Genomic DNA, 20,151 nt, shown 5'->3' on the forward strand with positions numbered 1-20,151 from the left:
TGTTGGAGGAAACAAGTACAAAAGTATCTACATCCACAGGTACACCTCCAATTGACTCAAATTATCTCAATTAGCGTACCAGAAGCTTCTATAGCCATGATATAATTTTCTGGAATTTTCCAAGCTGTTTAAAGGCACAGTGTATGTACACTTCTGACCCACTGGAATTGTGATACAGTGAATTATAAGTGAAATAATCTGTCTGTAACCCCCCAGTACACCAGCTATAATTAGACCCCTCAACACCAGCTACAATTAGACCCCCCAGTACACCAGCTATAATTAGACCCCCCAGTACACCAGCTATAATTAGACCCCCCAGTACACCAGTTATAATTAGACCCCCCAGTACACCAGCTATAATTAGACCCCCCAGTACACCAGGTATAATTAGACCCCCTCAGTACACCAGCTATAATTAGACCCCCCCCACCCCCAGTATACCAGCTATAATTAGACCCCCCCCACCCCAAGTATACCAGCTATAATTAGACCCCCCCCCACCCCCAGTATACCAGCTATAATTAGACCCCCCCACCCCCAGTATACCAGCTATAATTAGACCCCCCCACCCCCAGTATACCAGCTATAATTAGACCCCCCCACACACACACACACCTCCAGTATACCAGCTATAATTAGACCCCCCCACCCCCAGTATACCAGCTATAATTAGACCCCCACCCCCCACCCCCAGTATACCAGCTATAATTAGACCCCCCCCCACCCCCAGTATACCAGCTATAATTAGACCCCCCCCACCCCAGTATACCAGCTATAATTAGCCCCACCCCCACCCCACCCCACCCCCAGTATACCAGCTATAATTAGACCCCCCCCACCCCCAGTATACCAGATATAATTAGACCCCCCCCCCACCCCCAGTATACCAGCTATAATTAGACCCCCCCACCCCCCCACACACACACACACACACCTCCAGTATACCAGCTATAATTAGACCCCCCCCACACACACACACACACACCTCCAGTATACCAGCTATAATTAGACCCCCCCCCACACACACACACACACACACACACCTCCAGTATACCAGATATAATTAGACCCCCCCCACCCCCAGTATACCAGATATAATTAGACCCCCCCACCCCCAGTATACCAGCTATAATTAGACCCCCCCCCACCCCAGTATACCAGCTATAATAAGACCCCCCCCACCTCCAGTATACCAGCTATAATTAGAGACCCCACCCCCCCCACACACACACACCTCCAGTATACCAACTATAATTAGACTCCGTCAGTATACCAGCTATAACAAGACCCCCCCCCCACCTCCAGTATACCAGCTATAATTAGAGCCCCCCCCACACACACACCTCCAGTATACCAGCTATAATTAGACCCCGTCAGTCCACCAGCTATAATTAGACTTGGCTCACATCAAACAACTACAACCCCCCTAACCCCCTACAACCCCCATCATCCCCTGCCTGTCAGAGAGAGGGGTCACTCTGCACAGTGGAGACTTCGGAACCTTTGACAGTCGGCCAGCTTTTCATCTGGCAACTTCAAAACAAGTTTCTTTCTGTGTAATGCCAGATGAGCAGGGCAGTACGAGGAAAACAACCTTCCAGCCAGACAAAGGCTTCAAAAGATCAGGGCAAAAAAAATCATTTGGTTGCAGGGCTAGATGTAGTGGAGAGGAGAAACACAACAGTCCCTGCACTAGAATTTTCATCAGGTTTCTGATCCCCACTGCAGTTACGCTTCCTATTCACATTCATTTACACTTCAACACTAGGACGATAATGAGGATTTGGCACAGACTAAAGGCTTCTGATTTAGCTCGACATGATTAGCACAGAGACTGATGGGGTGAGAGACAGAAAATATCATAATATCTAAACAAAGACCATACACCCTCCCCTCTGTCATATAGACCCATTTCCAGGATGCATCATGAAAAGTTGCGAGCGCAGTTCGTCATTAGAAACCTATTTGTTTACCTAGCAGTAGATACGATCACATGCAACTTCAAATGCAGCTTGGGCAAGTTAACAAACACGTGATCAGATGGTTATCTTCTACAACATCACATACATCATCAGGAGATTGATTACCTAGCAAGCCAGTGAGGCAAGGTAAAATATCACAAATAAAGCTAGATAAAGCCAGAAGAATAATATACTGTTTTAACATAGATATAGGCACCAGTCATGCGCGTTTTCATGGTCATGACTCACTCACTCACTGTTGAGTTTGTCAAGGTCCCTACATCAATGTTAGCTATCCTGCTACAGGGCTTTTTGGATGTCGGGATGAGTGCACATCACTTCAACATGACGTGTGATGGTAAACACATGTCTTCATACCTCCTAAACCGCGGTTCCCCGGAGATTCCTGCTTTAGAGGGTATATATAGATCATTTAAAACAAATGTCTTCATACCTCCTCAAATCAAATCAAATTTTATTTGTCACATACACATGGTTAGCAGATGTTAATGCGAGTGTAGCGGTTCGCCGCGAATCCTGCTTTAGAGGGTATATATAGATAATTTATAAAAAAGTTATTTCAGCTCCAAGTAATGTAAATTGTAGAAATGTGTTCAGAAGTATTCCCACACATGAGAGAGATATGTGATCGTATACTTAGAATGTAAGCAGGGTTTGAAATTATTATGGTTCAGTCAAATGTTATATCTGTTTGGGCTTCTTGTGGTCAATTTGCAGTCTACACATGATATGGAATTATGTTCCCGCAGCTGAATCTAGTTGATAATCCCTGCCCTAAAGTGTGTAGGGTAGTGGTCACCAACCGGTTGATCCCGATCAACTGGTCGATCTATAATGTATTCCTAGTATTCACCAAACATTTCTGTAAAAAACCCAATGATAAAGCCTTGCATTGGTATTTATTTGTATTCTTCTCCCGCTGTTGGCGGTTGGTGCACCCGACTCAGCTGCCCTGCGCACCAGGTAGGCGAAGTGTTCCCATTTTGAACCATTTCATGCACCTGAAGGTACAAACTGTCTTTCCAGCGGGCCCAGAGAGCAAATAAAGTATACTATAGGCCTACCGCTAGCCAATCGGATGGCTCAGATTACCGTGTCTGCAGTAACATAGCATGAATAAAAGAAAGCTACAGCAAAATTGACACTGAGATTTCAAAACTTTTTAAAACCATGACTAGAAAGAGACAGTCAACGAATACAGCGAAGAGCTGCAGTTATGAGTGAGTTCATGATTAAGTTCTTACTTAGCACTGTCAACACGTTTTATTCAACAATTTTAAAAAACATAAAATGTTTGTTCTTCCTACTTCCACTCACTCCACAACCAGCACTGCAGCTGCAATGAATGAGTAGGAAAGAGCATCGATAGGCTTGCGTTGTTATTATTAGTGTGGTGTGACTACAGTTTTGCCATTAGCTGGAAGGTGTCAGTGGAGGAAAGGGAGAGAGGAGGAATGTTGAGAGGTGGACCCTCAATCTTCATTCACATGACCCATAAGCATTCCTCGCAACGCCCCTTGCAGTTGACGGCTCCATTGCGAGATGGACACTTTATACTTAAGACATTTTTCTAACTTTGCGTCGTGTTCAGTCCAACCAGAGTCTATCGAAGAACAGGAAGTTTCCAAACTACATTAGATGAAAATATGTGGTTTTAGGTGATGTCTTTATGGGATAGCTACCAACTTGTAAACAATTATCCATTCCTATAAGCCAGTACAATTTTTGTTGATGTTGATTTTTACCCACTTTTTCTCCCCAATTTCAATCTTGTCTCATAGCTGCAACTCCCCAACGGGCTCGGGTGGCGAAGGTCGAGTCATGTGTCCTCCGACAAACCTATTTTAATAGTAATGTTAAATAATACACATTGGCTTTTAAGACAATTATATTATGACTTTTGCCTCCTGTTAAAGGTTCGTATGATGGTAATAACGTTAGTTTTTTATGATAATTATTAGGTGATCGCTAGCTACAATGGTATCTTCAACATAACCTAGTTTTGAACTAGCTAGCTGCTCTGCAGTGCAAACTAGCTTGACTTGTTATAAAGTTAGAGAAAAAGTAACTAAACAAAACATGTTTTATTATCACCTTGAAACAGGAACATTTATCCTGTCTTGAATGAAAATGTCATATGCAATTTCCCCAAAATAAATGCGATCACTGATGAGAGACAGGCTCCTCCATCTTGCATTACGAACACTACACGTGTCCATTCAGTAGCAGGGCGACTCCGTGAAGAATGAAAGACGTCACGATGTAAACGGGTGCATCCGTCTGATGCCATCTCCCTCCGCTGAGACTGACCATCAGATGCAGGCACCATCAGCCCAGTAAAATAAAAAGCACATTATTTAAAATGTAGCTGTGCCTCACAAACAATACAACTTGTATATTACCGGTGTGATCATATAGCCTCATTTTTTGGAATGCTCTGAACAACAATGCTTTGGCAGGGCAATTCAAGCCAATATGCAGTGATAATGTATTGGGCTTATAGCCTACTGCACAAACCTCATTGCTACAGTACTGTTTTTAATAAGTTAACGTTGCAAAGGGTTGCGTTTCTGAAGTCATGTAAAAAAAAAAATGTGAGCAATAGATCTTGTCTTGCATTTTTGACTCAAAGTGATCTTGACCAGGAAAAGGTTGGTGATCACTGGTGTAGGGGGTAACAAGCCAGGTGCAAGGTTTTTGTTTTGGTATTTGCCCCCCCCCCCCCCCACCAACACACACAGTTATGGTTGCCATGTGCATCACTTTGAAAAGCTAGTCTTTTCATCGTCCACACACAAGGGCAGCATGCAATCGTGACTCCAGTAAAACTGTACACGTTGTGATGAGAATGAACATACAGTACTTGTACATTTGACATTTCCAGCAGCAATCAGGGTTAAGTGCCTTGCTCAAGGGCACATCACCAGATTTTTCCCCATATTCGGCTTGGGGATTTGAACCAGCAACCTTCCGGTTACTGATCAAACGCTCTTAACCGCTAGGCTACATACAGGCAGCATGGCATCTTGTAAGATCATAACATGCATGTACCATTAACAAAAACAGCTCTATATGAGTCACATCTCAGGGGACTGCAATGAGCAGATTTATGTACCAACCACACATGCTAATAATAATCTTCATAAATCCAGCTCTACACAGCAAGTCTCATCTAATAGGAACACCACATTGTTTATGCATTCGGCCTACATTCCCAACAAATGACGTGCAAAGATCAGCAATAATACCAGCGCTCGTGTTTACATTAGCGTTAGGAGGAAAAGCGTTCACAATCAATTGTTTAGCAAGGTAGATGGAAATGACTACCGAGTGCGGCCCTCCATGTCCTTCAATAACCTCTACACGAAATACATTTCTCGTCAGTGGCCCTGAAACGTTAACATCTCACGTTATTAAGCAAGCGCCATGCTTGTTGAAAAGTTTATATAAATTAACACATTTGAGGGGCAAGAAAGACCTCCAATAACCGTTCAATATTCAGTCTAAATATCTAGTCTTTTCTCAGAGATAATTCAAAAGACATTCCATCTGAAATTGATCACATGAAACAACAACAAAACATCTCCAAAGAACTAGCCTGGGGAAACAGGAAGCAATAATTCCCTTTCCCCCACATGAGGAACAAACCCTTGAGGCTAAGCACCAACTAGTCTCATATCGCTCTGGCTGGTGTTGGGCAAGAGAGGTCACTTCAGATATTATTGGCCTGCAACTGCTGAGCTCCATTTCCTAGTCAAATCTTCACTTTGGTCACATCTGCATTAAAACAATGTAACTTAGGCTTACATTAGACTAAATACAGGTCTATATAGTATATTTCTATAGAGAAGACTGCAGCTTTTGATTGCCGTAGGAAGTAAATAAATAAATAATATAATATAAAATACATGCAGTGCCAGTCAAAAGTTTGGACACACCTATTCATTTCCAGGGGTTTTCTTTATTTGACTATTTTCTACATTGTAGAATAATATTGAAGACATCGAAACTATTAAATAACACATAGGATTAATGCGTTTCAGCCAATCAGTTGTGTTATGACATGGTATAGGTGGAATACAGAAGATAGCCCTATTTGGTAAAATACCAAGTCCATATTATGGCAAGAACAGCTCTAATAAGCAAAGAGAAACAACAGTCCATCATTATTTTAAGACATGAAGGTCAGTCAATCTGGAACATTTCAAGAACTTTGAAAGTTTCTACAAGTGCAGTCGCAAAAACCATCAAGTGCTATGATGAAACTGGCTCTCATGAGGACCGCCACAGGAAAGGAAGACACAGAGTTACCTCTGCTATGATGAAACTGGCTCTCATGAGGACCGCCACAGGAAAGGAAGACACAGTTACCTCTGCTATGATGAAACTGGCTCTCATGAGGACCGCCACAGGAAAGGAAGACACAGAGTTACCTCTGCTATGATGAAACTGGCTCTCATGAGGACCGCCACAGGAAAGGAAGACCCAGAGTTAACTGGCTCTCATGAGGACCGCCACAGGAAAGGAAGACCCAGAGTTACCTCTGCTATGATGAAACTGGCTCTCATGAGGACCGCCACAGGAAAGGAAGACCCAGAGTTAACTGGCTCTCATGAGGACCGCCACAGGAAAGGAAGACACAGAGTTACCTCTGCTATGATGAAACTGGCTCTCATGAGGACCGCCACAGGAAAGGAAGATCCAGAGTTAACTGGCTCTCATGAGGAACGCCACAGGAAAGGAAGACCCAGAGTTACCTCTGCTATGATGAAACTGGCTCTCATGAGGACCGCCACAGGAAAGGAAGACCCAGAGTTAACTGGCTCTCATGAGGAACGCCACAGGAAAGGAAGACCCAGAGTTACCTCTGCTATGATGAAACTGGCTCTCATGAGGACCGCCACAGGAAAGGAAGACCCAGAGTTAACTGGCTCTCATGAGGACCGCCACAGGAAAGGAAGACACAGAGTTACCTCTGCTATGATGAAACTGGCTCTCATGAGGACCGCCACAGGAAAGGAAGATCCAGAGTTAACTGGCTCTCATGAGGAACGCCACAGGAAAGGAAGACCCAGAGTTACCTCTGCTATGATGAAACTGGCTCTCATGAGGACCGCCACAGGAAAGGAAGACCCAGAGTTAACTGGCTCTCATGAGGAACGCCACAGGAAAGGAAGACCCAGAGTTACCTCTGCAGCAGAGGATAAGTTCATTAGAGTTAAATGCACTTCAGATTGCAGCCCAGATAAATGCTTCAGAAAGTTCAAGTAACAGACACATCTCAACATCAACTGTTCAGAGGCGACTGTGTGAATCAGGCCTTCATTGTCACGGATCCCCAAGGTACTGCTGCTCATTCCGTTCACCAGCTCCGGAGGTCTGCGTCACCGGCCTTCTAGGCGTCCCTGAACTGTCTTCTCAATACGCACACCAGGTTCCCATTTTCCCTGATTAGTATGTGGGGCGGCAGGGTAGCCTAGTGGTTAGAGCGTTGGACTAGTAACCGGACGGTTGCAAGTTCAAATCCCCGAGCTGACAAGGTGTCGTTCTGCCCCTGAACAAGGCAGTTAACCCACTGTCATTGACGTCATTGAAAATATGAATTTGTTCTTAACTGACTTGCCTAGTTAAATAAAGGTTTAAAAAAAGTGCCCTCTGTTCCCCATTGTCATCACTTGTGCTATTGTGTCAACAACTATGTGTTATTGTGCACTTGTTTTACGGGTCTCATCCCTCGCTCTTTTGTTTGGATGGAGAAAATAAAACCCTGATCATGTAATCCTGCGCGTAATCCTCATCGTGACATTCATGGTCAAATTGCTGCAACAAAAAAACACTACTAAAGGACAACAATAAGAAGGAGAGACTTGCTTGGGCCAAGAAACACGAGCAAGGGCGGAAATCTGTACTTTGGTCTGACGAGACCAAATTTGAGATTTTGTGTTCCGCCGTGTCGTTGTGCCTACTTTGCAAGGCACAACAGCATAGATGGTTTTTAAACATGGGGTGGGGCAAAAGGCCGCCATCTCCACCATCGCAAGGCGTTACTATGACATATCAAAGTATAGGCATGCCATTTTTTTGAAATAGAAATTGTGTGAGCAATAATAGGACCAAAGTGTAGTTTACATTGGTTAAGGGATATCAGTGGAGACCACCTCTCCCAGGGCAATAAGAGACACCATATTACATTGGTTAAGGGATATCAGTGGAGACCACCTCTCCCAGGGCAATAAGAGACACCATATTACATTGGTTAAGGGATATCAGTGGAGACCACCTCTCCCAGGGCAATAAGAGACACCATATTACATTGGTTAAGGGATATCAGTGGAGACCACCTCTCCCAGGGCAATAAGAGACACCATATTACATTGGTTAAGGGATATCAGTGGAGACCACCTCTCCCAGGGCAATAAGAGACACCATATTACATTGGTTAAGGGATATCAGTGGAGACCACCTCTCCCAGGGCAATAAGAGACACCATATTACATTGGTTAAGGGATATCAGTGGAGACCACCTCTCCCAGGGCAATAAGAGACACCATATTACATTGGTTAAGGGATATCAGTGGAGACCACCTCTCCCAGGGCAATAAGAGACACCATATTACATTGGTTAAGGGATATATCAGTGGAGACCAGCTCTTCCAGGGCAATAAGAGAGACCATATTACATTAGTTAAGGGATATATCAGTGGAGACCACCTCTTCCAGGGCAATAAGAGACACCATATTTCTCTCTATACTCAGCCAGGGGGCAGAATAATCATGTCTAAACCAATTGAGGATGGGGGGAAACGCTAACGCCTGGCAATGCGCCTGGCAATACAATCTAAAGTCTGCAATGGATAGTCCTCCTACGTGTTTCCCTCTTTAAAAATGTGTTCATTTTTATCTGGGACCGTTGACCTTCCAATATACATTTTGAAACCGCATTATGAATTTGATCCCAATAGCCAGAACACAAAGTTTTCAGTGGAACACAGATAAACCGACGAGCCTCTATCGAATTTCCCGTCATTGGACTACAGGTAATCACCAAAGACAGTAGGCTCTGCGCTTTCACTTGCTGCACAAACTGTATTCCTGCAGGAGGTGGTCAATAGTAAGGTTATCCAAACGCGGTCCTGCTTCGGGAAACACTGGTTTACAGGAGGTGCTCTAGGGGTCGATCGATTAAAATAAAAAGTGTGATAAAAGTTATAAAACAAATGAAAACAAACAAAGAAATCTTTATCGCCTCCTACGTTGTGATTTCCTGAATAGATGATTTGCCGATGTTGAGTAAACCCACCATGTGGTAGCTAAAAGGCTGTGAATTTTGGGACTACAATAAAACAAAATATTTTGTCACATACACTGGATAGGAGTAGTGAAATGTGTTGTTAGTACAGGGTCAGCCATGGTAGTACAGGGTCAGCCATGGTAGTACAGGGTCAGCCATGGTAGTACAGGGTCAGCCATGGAAGTACAGGGTCAGCCATGGAAGTACAGGGTCAGCCATGGTAGTACAGGGTCAGCCATGGTAGTACAGGGTCAGCCATGGAAGTACAGGGTCAGCCATGGTAGTACAGGGTCAGCCATGGAAGTACAGGGTCAGCCATGGTAGTACAGTGCCCCTGGAGAAAATGAGGGTTTAGTGCCTTGCTCAAGAGCACAGAGATATTTAGCTTGTCGGCTCGGCTATTCAAAGCAGCGACCTTTCGGTTACTGGCCCAACGCTCTAACCGCTAGGCTCCCTGTCACATACAATTAAACAAAATGTTTGTTGACTACAATAAAAGAGAACTCATTGTTCTGCTAGTTTCAATTCACAATTGAATAAAACTGAATTACATTTGTAATCTACTATATTCATTAAGTGTTGCTTTGTTGGGTTTATCTTTTGTATAATAACAAAATTGCAATCTGAATCTGAAACCAGTATAGATATTTTAATCCACTGTCTTCAAACTTCATTGCTGAAGAGAGCATCAAAATATGAACTAAAAAAAATATCTACATTTTATCCAAGTCAAGACACAGGGGTTTAAAGGCATTGGATTGGTGCACAAGTATGGTTGGAGGGTGTTTACACCATATTCTTTACACCAGTCCATTACTTACACCAGTCCATTCCTTTAAAACCACAAAGGGGAATGTATGAGCACAGTTTTAGAGAAGGGTAGAGAATTCGACGGCAAGATTACACTTGGCAGATGAGGAGAAATAGACTTAAGGGCAGTAAAAATCAAATGGTGACCCCCTACGGGCTTTGGAACACTTTCCCCTCCTTTAAAACATGAGCCTCTTTGGGATTCTGCTTGTGTTGTTGCCAGAGAACAGGGGAGCAGTAACAGCTGTAGTTATACCTCCGCTGAGCTCCAACCGCATTGGCCTGCAGGGAATGAGTGGTGTGCAGGATGAGCAAGGACAGACAGACGGCGGAGGAGAAGAGATGGGTTATAAGAGATGGGTTATAAACATGCAAAAGGAAAGGAACACTACACAAGCTGGCTATAACAACTCAGTTTAATTCCTATGAAATAAAGCCTCTTCACAGTAGGTTTCCACATAGGAACATTGATCTGTCATGACATTCTATTGTAATAACAGCTCAATTACATGGCTAGTATGACATTAACAGATTTGATTCACACACAAAGGCTTGCACTATGTATAATGTGACTGTGGGTATGAGAAACATGCTTCCCCAGTCATCCAGGATAGCACCTCTATAAAGATAGTTAACATACCATTTGAAAATGCAGGTTTTGTTTACTGGAGTAGAAATTCAATTTACCTCTCTCTAAAATCTCAAAAAAGGATAATCATTTCATAATCAAAGCATTTTCTCGGATCACCTCGTGAGGTTAATATATTCACAAAATAAACATAGAAAGAATAGTCATACGAACAGACAACGTCGAATAGTAACATTGATTTTTTACGAAGAATGCTACAAAACAAAGCCCAGAGAAGTTCTGGAGTTGGAAAACGTGAGCAATGTGAACATGATGGTTTTTGGGTTTGTTCGATACAGGGACACAGTCAGAACTACTGCAACACATCTTCACAAAATTCAATGGTTCTGCAGACAAGATTACAATAAAGTGTAACTACCACGGTTGCATTTCCCCCCAACAAAATGTTGTATCTTTGTACAAGGATTTTATATCAATATATGAATAAGACATTTAAATACTTGTCAACCCCCCTGTAATACATCTCCACCCTTTCCCCAGGACCTCTCACAAACAAAAATACATTATTGAAACTGTACACAAATATTCTGTCCATATGCTGTTCTGTTTCATTGTAAGCAGTTGGTATAGCTTCTATTAAAAAATAGTTCTTGCTGGTTTCATAGATGAACACAAAAAAGCTGACGTCACCGTTCTGTAAAAGCGGGTAAATAACTGGATAGAAAGAGGTGAGGTGATGATGCTTGTGAGTCTATTCATGTCTATACATTTTGCGTTTTGCACAAATGGCAGACCAACACAGAAGAAGGGGAAAAGAAGCCTCCTCTTGCGCTGCAGTTCTAGGAACAGCCCATAACCACACCACAGCAGTGAGAACCCCCCCCACACCCCACCCACCCTAAAAATAAAAAAAAAAGACATGCAACTGAGGAGTGCTTTATCTGCATTCTGTAACAGATGCTACTGTCTATCACTTAGCCTCCTTTAGCATAGATTACATTATCTTTCCTAGCATTAGCTTAGCTCCTGTTAGCCTAGCTATCACGGCAGAGTGGTGCGTCTCATTAAAACAGGGGCCCGGGGCCATCTTCCTGAGGGGGGAAGTGTGTATTGAGCAGCGTCTCCATGTAGGACACGTAGCTGGAGCTGGGCGTGTATCCTTCACCCTGGTCCTGGAAGGGCATGGACCTGGCTGTGTAAGCTTCACCCTGGTCCTGGAAGGGCACGGACCTGGCTGTGTAAGCTTCACCCTGGTCCTGGAAGGGCACGGACCTGGCTGTGTAAACTTCACCCTGGTCCTGGAAGGGCACGGCTGGGGAGAGGGGCAGCAGAGGGGCGGCTAGGGCCGACGGGGGTGGGAGAGGATCAGTGAGAGTTGGCATTGGGGTGAGGGTGGGCTCGGAGATGGGTATTGCCAGAGCCTGGGTGAGGGTAAGGGCGCTGATATCAGTGTTGGAGGGACCAGGAGCATGGCTGGGTGTGTGAGGTGTAATACTGTGAGGTACAGGGCCTGTAGCTGGGGGTTGGCATCCGGGGTCCATGGGGGCTTGAGGTGTGGGGTGAGGGGCGGGGAGGCGAGGCCTCTTGGCTGCCTGTGGTTCGTCTCCTGACAGAAGAGCTTCCTGGGTTGGTATTGCCTAGACAGGAAGAGACAGCTGATGGTAAAAATAGTGGCATGGCATCCACATGATCACTTCTCTCCTACGTTGAGCTCCTACACCCTTCAAACCCCTACAACCAGACAGGAAGGACGGATATTTCAGGAGCATCACGTAAAATATGCATTTTATAAAAAGGTTCAACATAGCCATGACTGACAACTCCACGACATAGTGTAGAATAACATGATAGTGGGGAATAACATCCCCAGCCCACCCCTGCCTCCCTCCCTCCCTCTTTCCCCAGCCCACCCCTGCCTCCCTCCCTAGCCCACCCCTGCCTCCCTCTCGCCCCAGCCCACCGATGCCTCCCCAGCCCACCCCTGCCTCCCTCCCTAGCCCACCCCTGCCTCCCTCTCGCCCCAGCCCACCGATGCCTCCCTCTCTCTTTCCCCAGGCCACCCCTGCCTCCCTCTCTCTTTCCCCAGCCCACCAATGTCTCCCTCCCTCCCTTGCCCACCCCTGCCTCCCTCCCTCCCCCCCAGCCCACCGATGCCTCCCTCTCTCTTTCCCCAGGCCACCCCTGCCTCCCTCTCTCCCCAGCCCACCAATGTCTCCCTCCCTCCCTTGCCCACCCCTGCCTCCCTCCCTCCCCCCCAGCCCACCCCTGCCTCCCTCCCCAGCCCACCCCTGCCTCCTTCCCTCTCTCCCCAGCTCACCCCTGCCTCCCTCCCTCTCTCCCCAGCCCACCCCTGCCTCCCTCTCTCCCTAGCCCACCCCTGCCTCCCTCTCCCCAGCCCACCCCTGCCTCCCCCCTCTCTCCCCAGCCCACCCCTGCCTACCCAGCCCACCCCTGCCTCTCTCTCTCCCCAGCCCACCCCTGCCCCTCTCTCTCCCCAGCCCACCCCTGCCTCTCTCTCTCTCCCCAGCCCACCCCTCCCTCTCTCTCTGCCCAGCCCACCCCCCCCTCTCTCTCTCCCCAGCCCACCCCTCCCTCTCTCTCTCTCCCCAGCCCACCCCTCCCTCTCTCCCCAGCCCACCCCTCCCTCTCTCTCTCTCTCTCCCCAGCCCACCCCTCCCTCTCTCCCCAGCCCACCCCTGCCCCTCTCTCTACCCAGCCCACCCCTGCCTCCCTCCCTCCCTCCCCACCCCTGCCTCCATCCCTCCCTCCCCACCCCTGCCTCCCCCCTCTCTCCCCAGCCCCCCCCTGCCCCCCCCCCCCCCCCCCCTCTCCCCAGCCCACCCCTGCCCTAGTGGGTGGGCGTCAGGTGGTCTCGTACCAGGCGAGTGCAGACCCTCTTGGGCAGGTCCTGCTCCAGCGAATGGATCTCTGTTTGCTTCAGTAACAGCTGGGACTCATCTTGGAACTCCACCTGAAAAGGGGAGAAGAGAGAGATGGAAAGAGTGGGAGAGTTAATTAAGAGTCATACTCAAAACAACACAAAAAACAACAAAGCCCAGGATTGTCAGGAGGACAAAATCCAGTAACAGAATTTGAAGACATGCAATGTTGTCTTGGTGTGTGTGTGACTGTCGTGTGGCTCTGCCGTGTCTTGCGGCTCTGCCGTGCGTACAAATGTGTATGTGAGAGAGAGCAGGTGATTAGCCAGCATCATGAGAGAGAGTGGGAGTGAGTGAGTGAGAGAGAGAAAGCAATGGAGAGAGACAACACATACAAGCACAGTGAGTGCTTGTATGTGTTGTCTCTCTCCATCGCTTTCTCTCTCGCCCTCACTCACTCCCACTCTCTCTCAAGATGCTGGCTAATCACCTGCACTCTACATACATACAAGCACAGTGAGGGCCTCCCGGGCGCTGTATTGCAGCGCCAGCTGTGCCACCAGAGACTCTGGGTTCGCGCCCAGGCTCTGTCGCAACCGGCCGCGACCGGGAGGTCCGTGGGACGACGCACAATTGGCCTAGCGTCGTCCGGGTTAGGGAAGGGTTGGCCAGTAGGGATATCCTTGTCTCATCGCGCACCAGCGACTCCTGTGGCGGGCCGGACGCAGTGCACGCTAACCAAGGTTGCCAGGTGCACGGTGTTTCCTCCGACACATTGGTGCGGCTGGCTTCCGGGTAGGATGCGCGCAGTGTTAAGAAGCAGTGTGGCTTGGTTGGGTTGTGTATCGGAGGACGCATGACTTTCAACCTTCGTCTCTCCCGAGCCCGTACGGGAGTTGTAGCGATGAGACAAGATAGTAGCTACTAAAACAATTGGACACCACGAAATTGGGGAGAAAAAGGGGTAACAAAAAAAAAAAAGAAATATATATATATATATTAAAAAAATAGAAGCACAGTGAAACTCTGAGATTAGCGTGCACACACACACATCCTCCTCCCCAGTCCCATCCTGTGATTAGAAACACACACACACACATCCTCCTCCCCAGTCCCATCTTGTGATTAGAAACACACACACACACATCCTCCTCCCCAGTCCCATCCTGTGATTAGAAACACACACACACACATCCTCCTCCCCAGTCCCATCCTGTGATTAGAAACACACACACACACATCCTCCTCCCCAGTCCCATCCTGTGATTAGAAACACACACACACACATCCTCCTCCCCAGTCCCATCCTGTGATTAGAAACACACACACACACATCCTCCTCCCCAGTCCCATCCTGTGATTAGAAACACACACACACACATCCTCCTCCCCAGTCCCATCCTGTGATTAGAAACACACACACACACATCCTCCTCCCCAGTCCCATCCTGTGATTAGAAACACACACACACACATCCTCCTCCCCAGTCCCATCCTGTGATTAGAAACACACACACACACATCCTCCTCCCCAGTCCCATCCTGTGATTAGAAACACACACACACACATCCTCCTCCCCAGTCCCATCCTGTGATTAGAAACACACACACACACATCCTCCTCCCCAGTCCCATCCTGTGATTAGAAACACACACACACACATCCTCCTCCCCAGTCCCATCCTGTGATTAGAAACACACACACACACATCCTCCTCCCCAGTCCCATCCTGTGATTAGAAACACACACACACACATCCTCCTCCCCAGTCCCATCCTGTGATTAGAAACACACACACACACATCCTCCTCCCCAGTCCCATCCTGTGATTAGAAACACACACACACACACATCCTCCTCCCCAGTCCCATCCTGTGATTAGAAACACACACACACACACACATCCTCCTCCCCAGTCCCATCCTGTGATTAGAAACACACACACACACATCCTCCTCCCCAGTCCCATCCTGTGATTAGAAACACACACACACACATCCTCCTCCCCAGTCCCATCCTGTGATTAGAAACACACACACACACATCCTCCTCCCCAGTCCCATCCTGTGATTAGAAACACACACACACACATCCTCCTCCCCAGTCCCATCCTGTGATTAGAAACACACACACACACATCCTCCTCCCCAGTCCCATCCTGTGATTAGAAACACACACACACACATCCTCCTCCCCAGTCCCATCCTGTGATTAGAAACACACACACACACATCCTCCTCCCCAGTCCCATCCTGTGATTAGAAACACACACACACACATCCTCCTCCCCAGTCCCATCCTGTGATTAGAAACACACACACACACACATCCTCCTCCCCAGTCCCATCCTGTGATTAGAAACACACACACACACATCCTCCTCCCCAGTCCCATCCTGTGATTAGAAACACACACACACACACATCCTCCTCCCCAGTCCCATCCTGTGATTAGAAACACACACACACACATCCTCCTCCCCAGTCCCATCCTGTGATTAGAAACACACAGAGGCATAACCATATAGTCACATGCATACTACATCCAGTCAGAGCGACACACATAATGACATTCTAGATGATTCTGTGCTTCTAACTTTGTGACAACAGTTTGGGGAAGGCCCTTTCCTGTTTCAGCATAACAATGCCACAATGCCCCCTGATATGGTTTGTCGAGATCGGTGTTGAAAAACTTGACTGGCCTTTACAGAGCCCTGACCTCAAACCGACTGAACACCGACTGCGAGCCAGGCCTAATTGCCCAACATCAGTGCCGACCTCACTAATGCTTGTGGCTGAATAGAAGCAAGTCCCCTCAGCAATGTTCCAACATCTAGTGGAAAGCCTTCCCAGAAGAGTGGAGGCTGTTATAGCAGCAAAGGGTGGGACCAACTCCATATTAATGCCCATGATTTTGGAATGAGATGTTGGACAGCGAGATGTTGTGTACGTGGGTGTGTGCCATTTGGCTTGTCATATCGCCCAGGCTGAGAGTGTGGAAGAGCTCACAAGGCTCTGTGTGTGTGTGTGTGTGTGTGTGTGTGTGTGTGTGTGTGTGTGTGTGTGTGTGTGTGTGTGTGTGTGTGTGTGTGTGTGTGTGTGTTCCTACAGTACCAGGGACCTCTAAGCTTTATACCTCACAGGCACTCTGCACGCCACACTATAAATTCTCCACACGCACCTGCAACACTCTCCACTACGTTTCAATGTCCACTGCAACAAGATACTCTGCCATAATCTACCAGAGCGCCATCATTTTCAGATAAGCACTGTGCTGGAAACGCTCAGATAAGCACTGTGCTGGAAACGCTCAGATAAGCACTGTGCTGGAAACGCTCAGATAAGCACTGTGCTGGAAACGCTCAGATAAGCACTGTGCTGGAAACGCTCAGATAAGCACTGTGCTGGAAACGCTCAGATAAGCACTGTGCTGGAAATACTCAGATAAACACTGTGCTGGAAACACTCAGATAAACACTGTGCTGGAAACGCTCAGATAAGCACTGTTCTGGAAAAGCTCAGATAAGCAATAGGCCGGAAACACTCAGATAAGCACTGTGCTGGAAAGTCAAAGTCATCTAAGTTGTGGTGTAAAAAAGGCTCCCGCTGTAGAACCAACTTGGTACAAGGCTGGGGGTTCAATGTAGATGGAGTGGGCCATTATAAAGACTGCCTAAAGTTGTCATGAGGACATTTTAAGGGAAATAAATAGTTGTTAATTTGTCCATGCATCCTAGAATATATAATGAAAATATACAGTGGCACCACCTTTTTTATTTATTTAAAAAATATATATTTTTCACCTTTATTTAACCAGGGAGGCTAGTTGAGAACAAGTTGTCATTTACAACTGCAACCTGACCAAGATAAAGCAAAGCAGTGCGACAAAAACAACACAGAGTTACACAAACAAACGTACAGTCAATAACACAAAATAAAATCAAAATCTATATAGGTTGTGTGCAAATGTAGAGGTAGGCAATAAATAGAACATAGAGGCGAAAATAATTACAATTTAGCATTAACACTGGAGTGATAGATGGGCAGATGATGATGTGCAAGTAGAGATACCAGGTTGCAAAAGAGCAAAAGTGTAAGTAATAATATGGGGATGAGGTAGTTGGGTGGGCTATTTACAGATTGGCTGTGTACTGGTACAGTGGTCAGTAAGCTGCTCTGACAGCTGATGCTTAAAGTTAGAGAGGGAGATATAAGACTCCAGCTTCAGAGATTTTTGCAATTCGTTCCAGTCACTGGCAGCAGAGAATCGGAAGGAAAGGCGGCCAAAGGAAGTGCTGGCTTTGGGGATGACCAGTGCAATATACCTGCTGGAGCGCGTGCTACGGATGGGTGTTGCTATGGTGACCAGTGAGCTGAGATAAGGCGGGGCTTTACCTAGTGTCATGACGTTGCCCTCTTTGGGTTCAGCAAGCCCCATCCCCCTCTCCCTGCCTCCTACAACTAGGCTGCTGTGGTCAGAGAGATCGTAAATTCCTCTAAGAGATTATCTCCTCATAGCCACAGTAGAGAGACAGAGTGAATTTTCATAGAGAACAAAGGAATTTCTTCCACCTCCGAACAACATTTATGGTCCAAACAACATTTATGTTCCGGAAAAGGTATAAAAGATCGGTGAAGAATCCAGCTACGAACTGGTCCGTTTGGTACAATTTTGGTGAAGCTCATGGGAGACGGTGCGGCCACATTACCATAACGCTGTTTATATAATAGCCTCAGAAATTAGGTTTACATCTAATTGTTGTATAAGATGAATGAGTGAGGATGATACTGTTTGTATAATTGTGTAATGTGATTTTGGACTGTTTAATGAAGGAAACTCCAATTCCCTTTTGAGTTTAACTAAATCAGAGGACCGCACATGAGCCCAGTTAGGGTCGGACATCCTGGGACAGGCCTTTTTCTGCAATTCCGAATAAAACCCCAACTTTGAGAAATTCTCAGTAGACCATGTTTTTCTCCATTACAATGGGACAAAGGTTGCAGACCATTGCTGAATCTTTTAACCATACCACGTGGTTAAACTCTTAGACGATCGATACCGACAGAATAAGAACAAGTCTTTGATATTAATTACTAGTCTGCAGGTAGGAATTCGGTATCATTGAACGCGAAGAACGACAACTGCCGAAACATCCATTCTATAACGAAAATAATGAATGTCACTCTGAACAATTCATGCTAACTGTGACAGAGAGAGAGAGGACGGCCATTCTACGAAAGAAAAACTTTTCAACAGCGATCAAGACGACACACTGAGCGTATATATATATATATTGATTGCATTTGTTCCCGAATGAGTGAACGTTCATGTGCAAAGGATTAGCATTTCAATTGCTATAATTATCAACTCTGTAGTGACTTCTCAGCTGACCCCCACTTCCTTTTTGTCCACCAAGCCGCGATGCCGGTTTATCCCACTAGGGAAACTCCGTTATCATTTCCTTGTAACTATCTACTGTTGTTTATGCATTTCTGTGAATTACTTAGTTAGTAAATAAATTATTTAAGACAATTGATGTATGGATGACTCATAGTGAAGACTGGGTCCGTGCAGATAACCAACAACGTTGTTTGGAATGAAACTAACGTGAGGTAAAGTAAATAATTCATTAATTCGAAGACTAATTGATCTGATATAAAATATCTGAAAAGTTATTAGGAAATTATAACTTTGTAATCTGAATATTTTTCCTTGGTGCCCCGACTTCCTAGTTAATTACAGTTACATGACTAATCAGTTTAATCGCATAATACTAATTACAGAGAATCTTTCATAAAAATTAAAGTCTTCATTTAATGATAGTAAAGACACAAAACTAGCAAAGACTTTTAAATGACCTGGAGCCAGAGGGTTTGGCGACGGATATGTAGCGAGGACCAGCCAACGAGAGCACACAGGTTGCAGTGGTGGGTAGTATATGGGGATTTGGTGACAAAATGGATGGCACTGTGATAGACTGCATCCAATTTGTTGAGTAGAGTGTTGGAGGCTATTTTGTAAATGACATCGCTGAAGTCGAGGCTCGGTAAGATGGTCAGTTTTACGAGGGTATGTTTGGTAGCATGAGTGAAGGAGGCTTTGCGAAATAGGAATCCGATTCTAGATTTAATTTTGGATTGGAGATGCTTAATGTGAGTCTGGAAGGAGAGTTTACAGTCTTACCAGACACCTAGGTATTTGTAGTTGTCCACATATTCTAAGAACAGAACCATCCAGAGTAGTGATGCTAGTTGGGCGGACGGGTGCGGGCAGCGATCGGTTGAAGAGCATGCACTTAAAAAAACCACCTATCCCTCTGATATGCACTGTTGACTTTGATCGCCTAAATCTGTCAGATGTTTTCAAACCTCCAACGTAGTCTCATGTGGAGATGAGCTACATTGATTTGAACTTATTTACATAACCAGTCCTTTCAGATCTACAATGAAGTACACAGGGTGTGCAGGCACTAACATCCCCGGATTCAACCAATCAACTTGACCCAGACCCCACCACTGCCACTCTCTGTTGTCATCTATGCATAGTCACATTAATTAACTCTACCTACATGTACATACTACCTCAACTAACCGGTG

General features: G+C 46.0%; 1 protein-coding gene across 2 annotated transcripts in view; it reads right to left on the bottom strand.

Annotated features, from left to right (window-relative positions):
• Nucleotides 1-10,484: 10,484 nt before the first annotated feature.
• LOC139420304 (lysine-specific demethylase 4B-like) overlaps nt 10,485-20,151 on the bottom strand; it is an 86,280-nt gene continuing 76,613 nt past the window's right edge. For both annotated transcript variants that reach the window (XM_071170290.1, XM_071170377.1), the window contains exons 21-22: nt 13,554-13,646; nt 10,485-12,312 (exon numbers count right to left, since the gene is read on the bottom strand). In XM_071170290.1, coding sequence (XP_071026391.1) covers nt 11,740-12,312; nt 13,554-13,646 — 666 coding nt within the window. In that variant the 3' untranslated portion in view covers nt 10,485-11,739. The remainder of the gene's footprint in view (nt 12,313-13,553; nt 13,647-20,151) is intronic.

The sequence above is a fragment of the Oncorhynchus clarkii genome, chromosome 1 (genome assembly GCF_045791955.1).
Source record: "Oncorhynchus clarkii lewisi isolate Uvic-CL-2024 chromosome 1, UVic_Ocla_1.0, whole genome shotgun sequence".
Classification (NCBI taxonomy): Eukaryota; Metazoa; Chordata; class Actinopteri; order Salmoniformes; family Salmonidae; genus Oncorhynchus; species Oncorhynchus clarkii.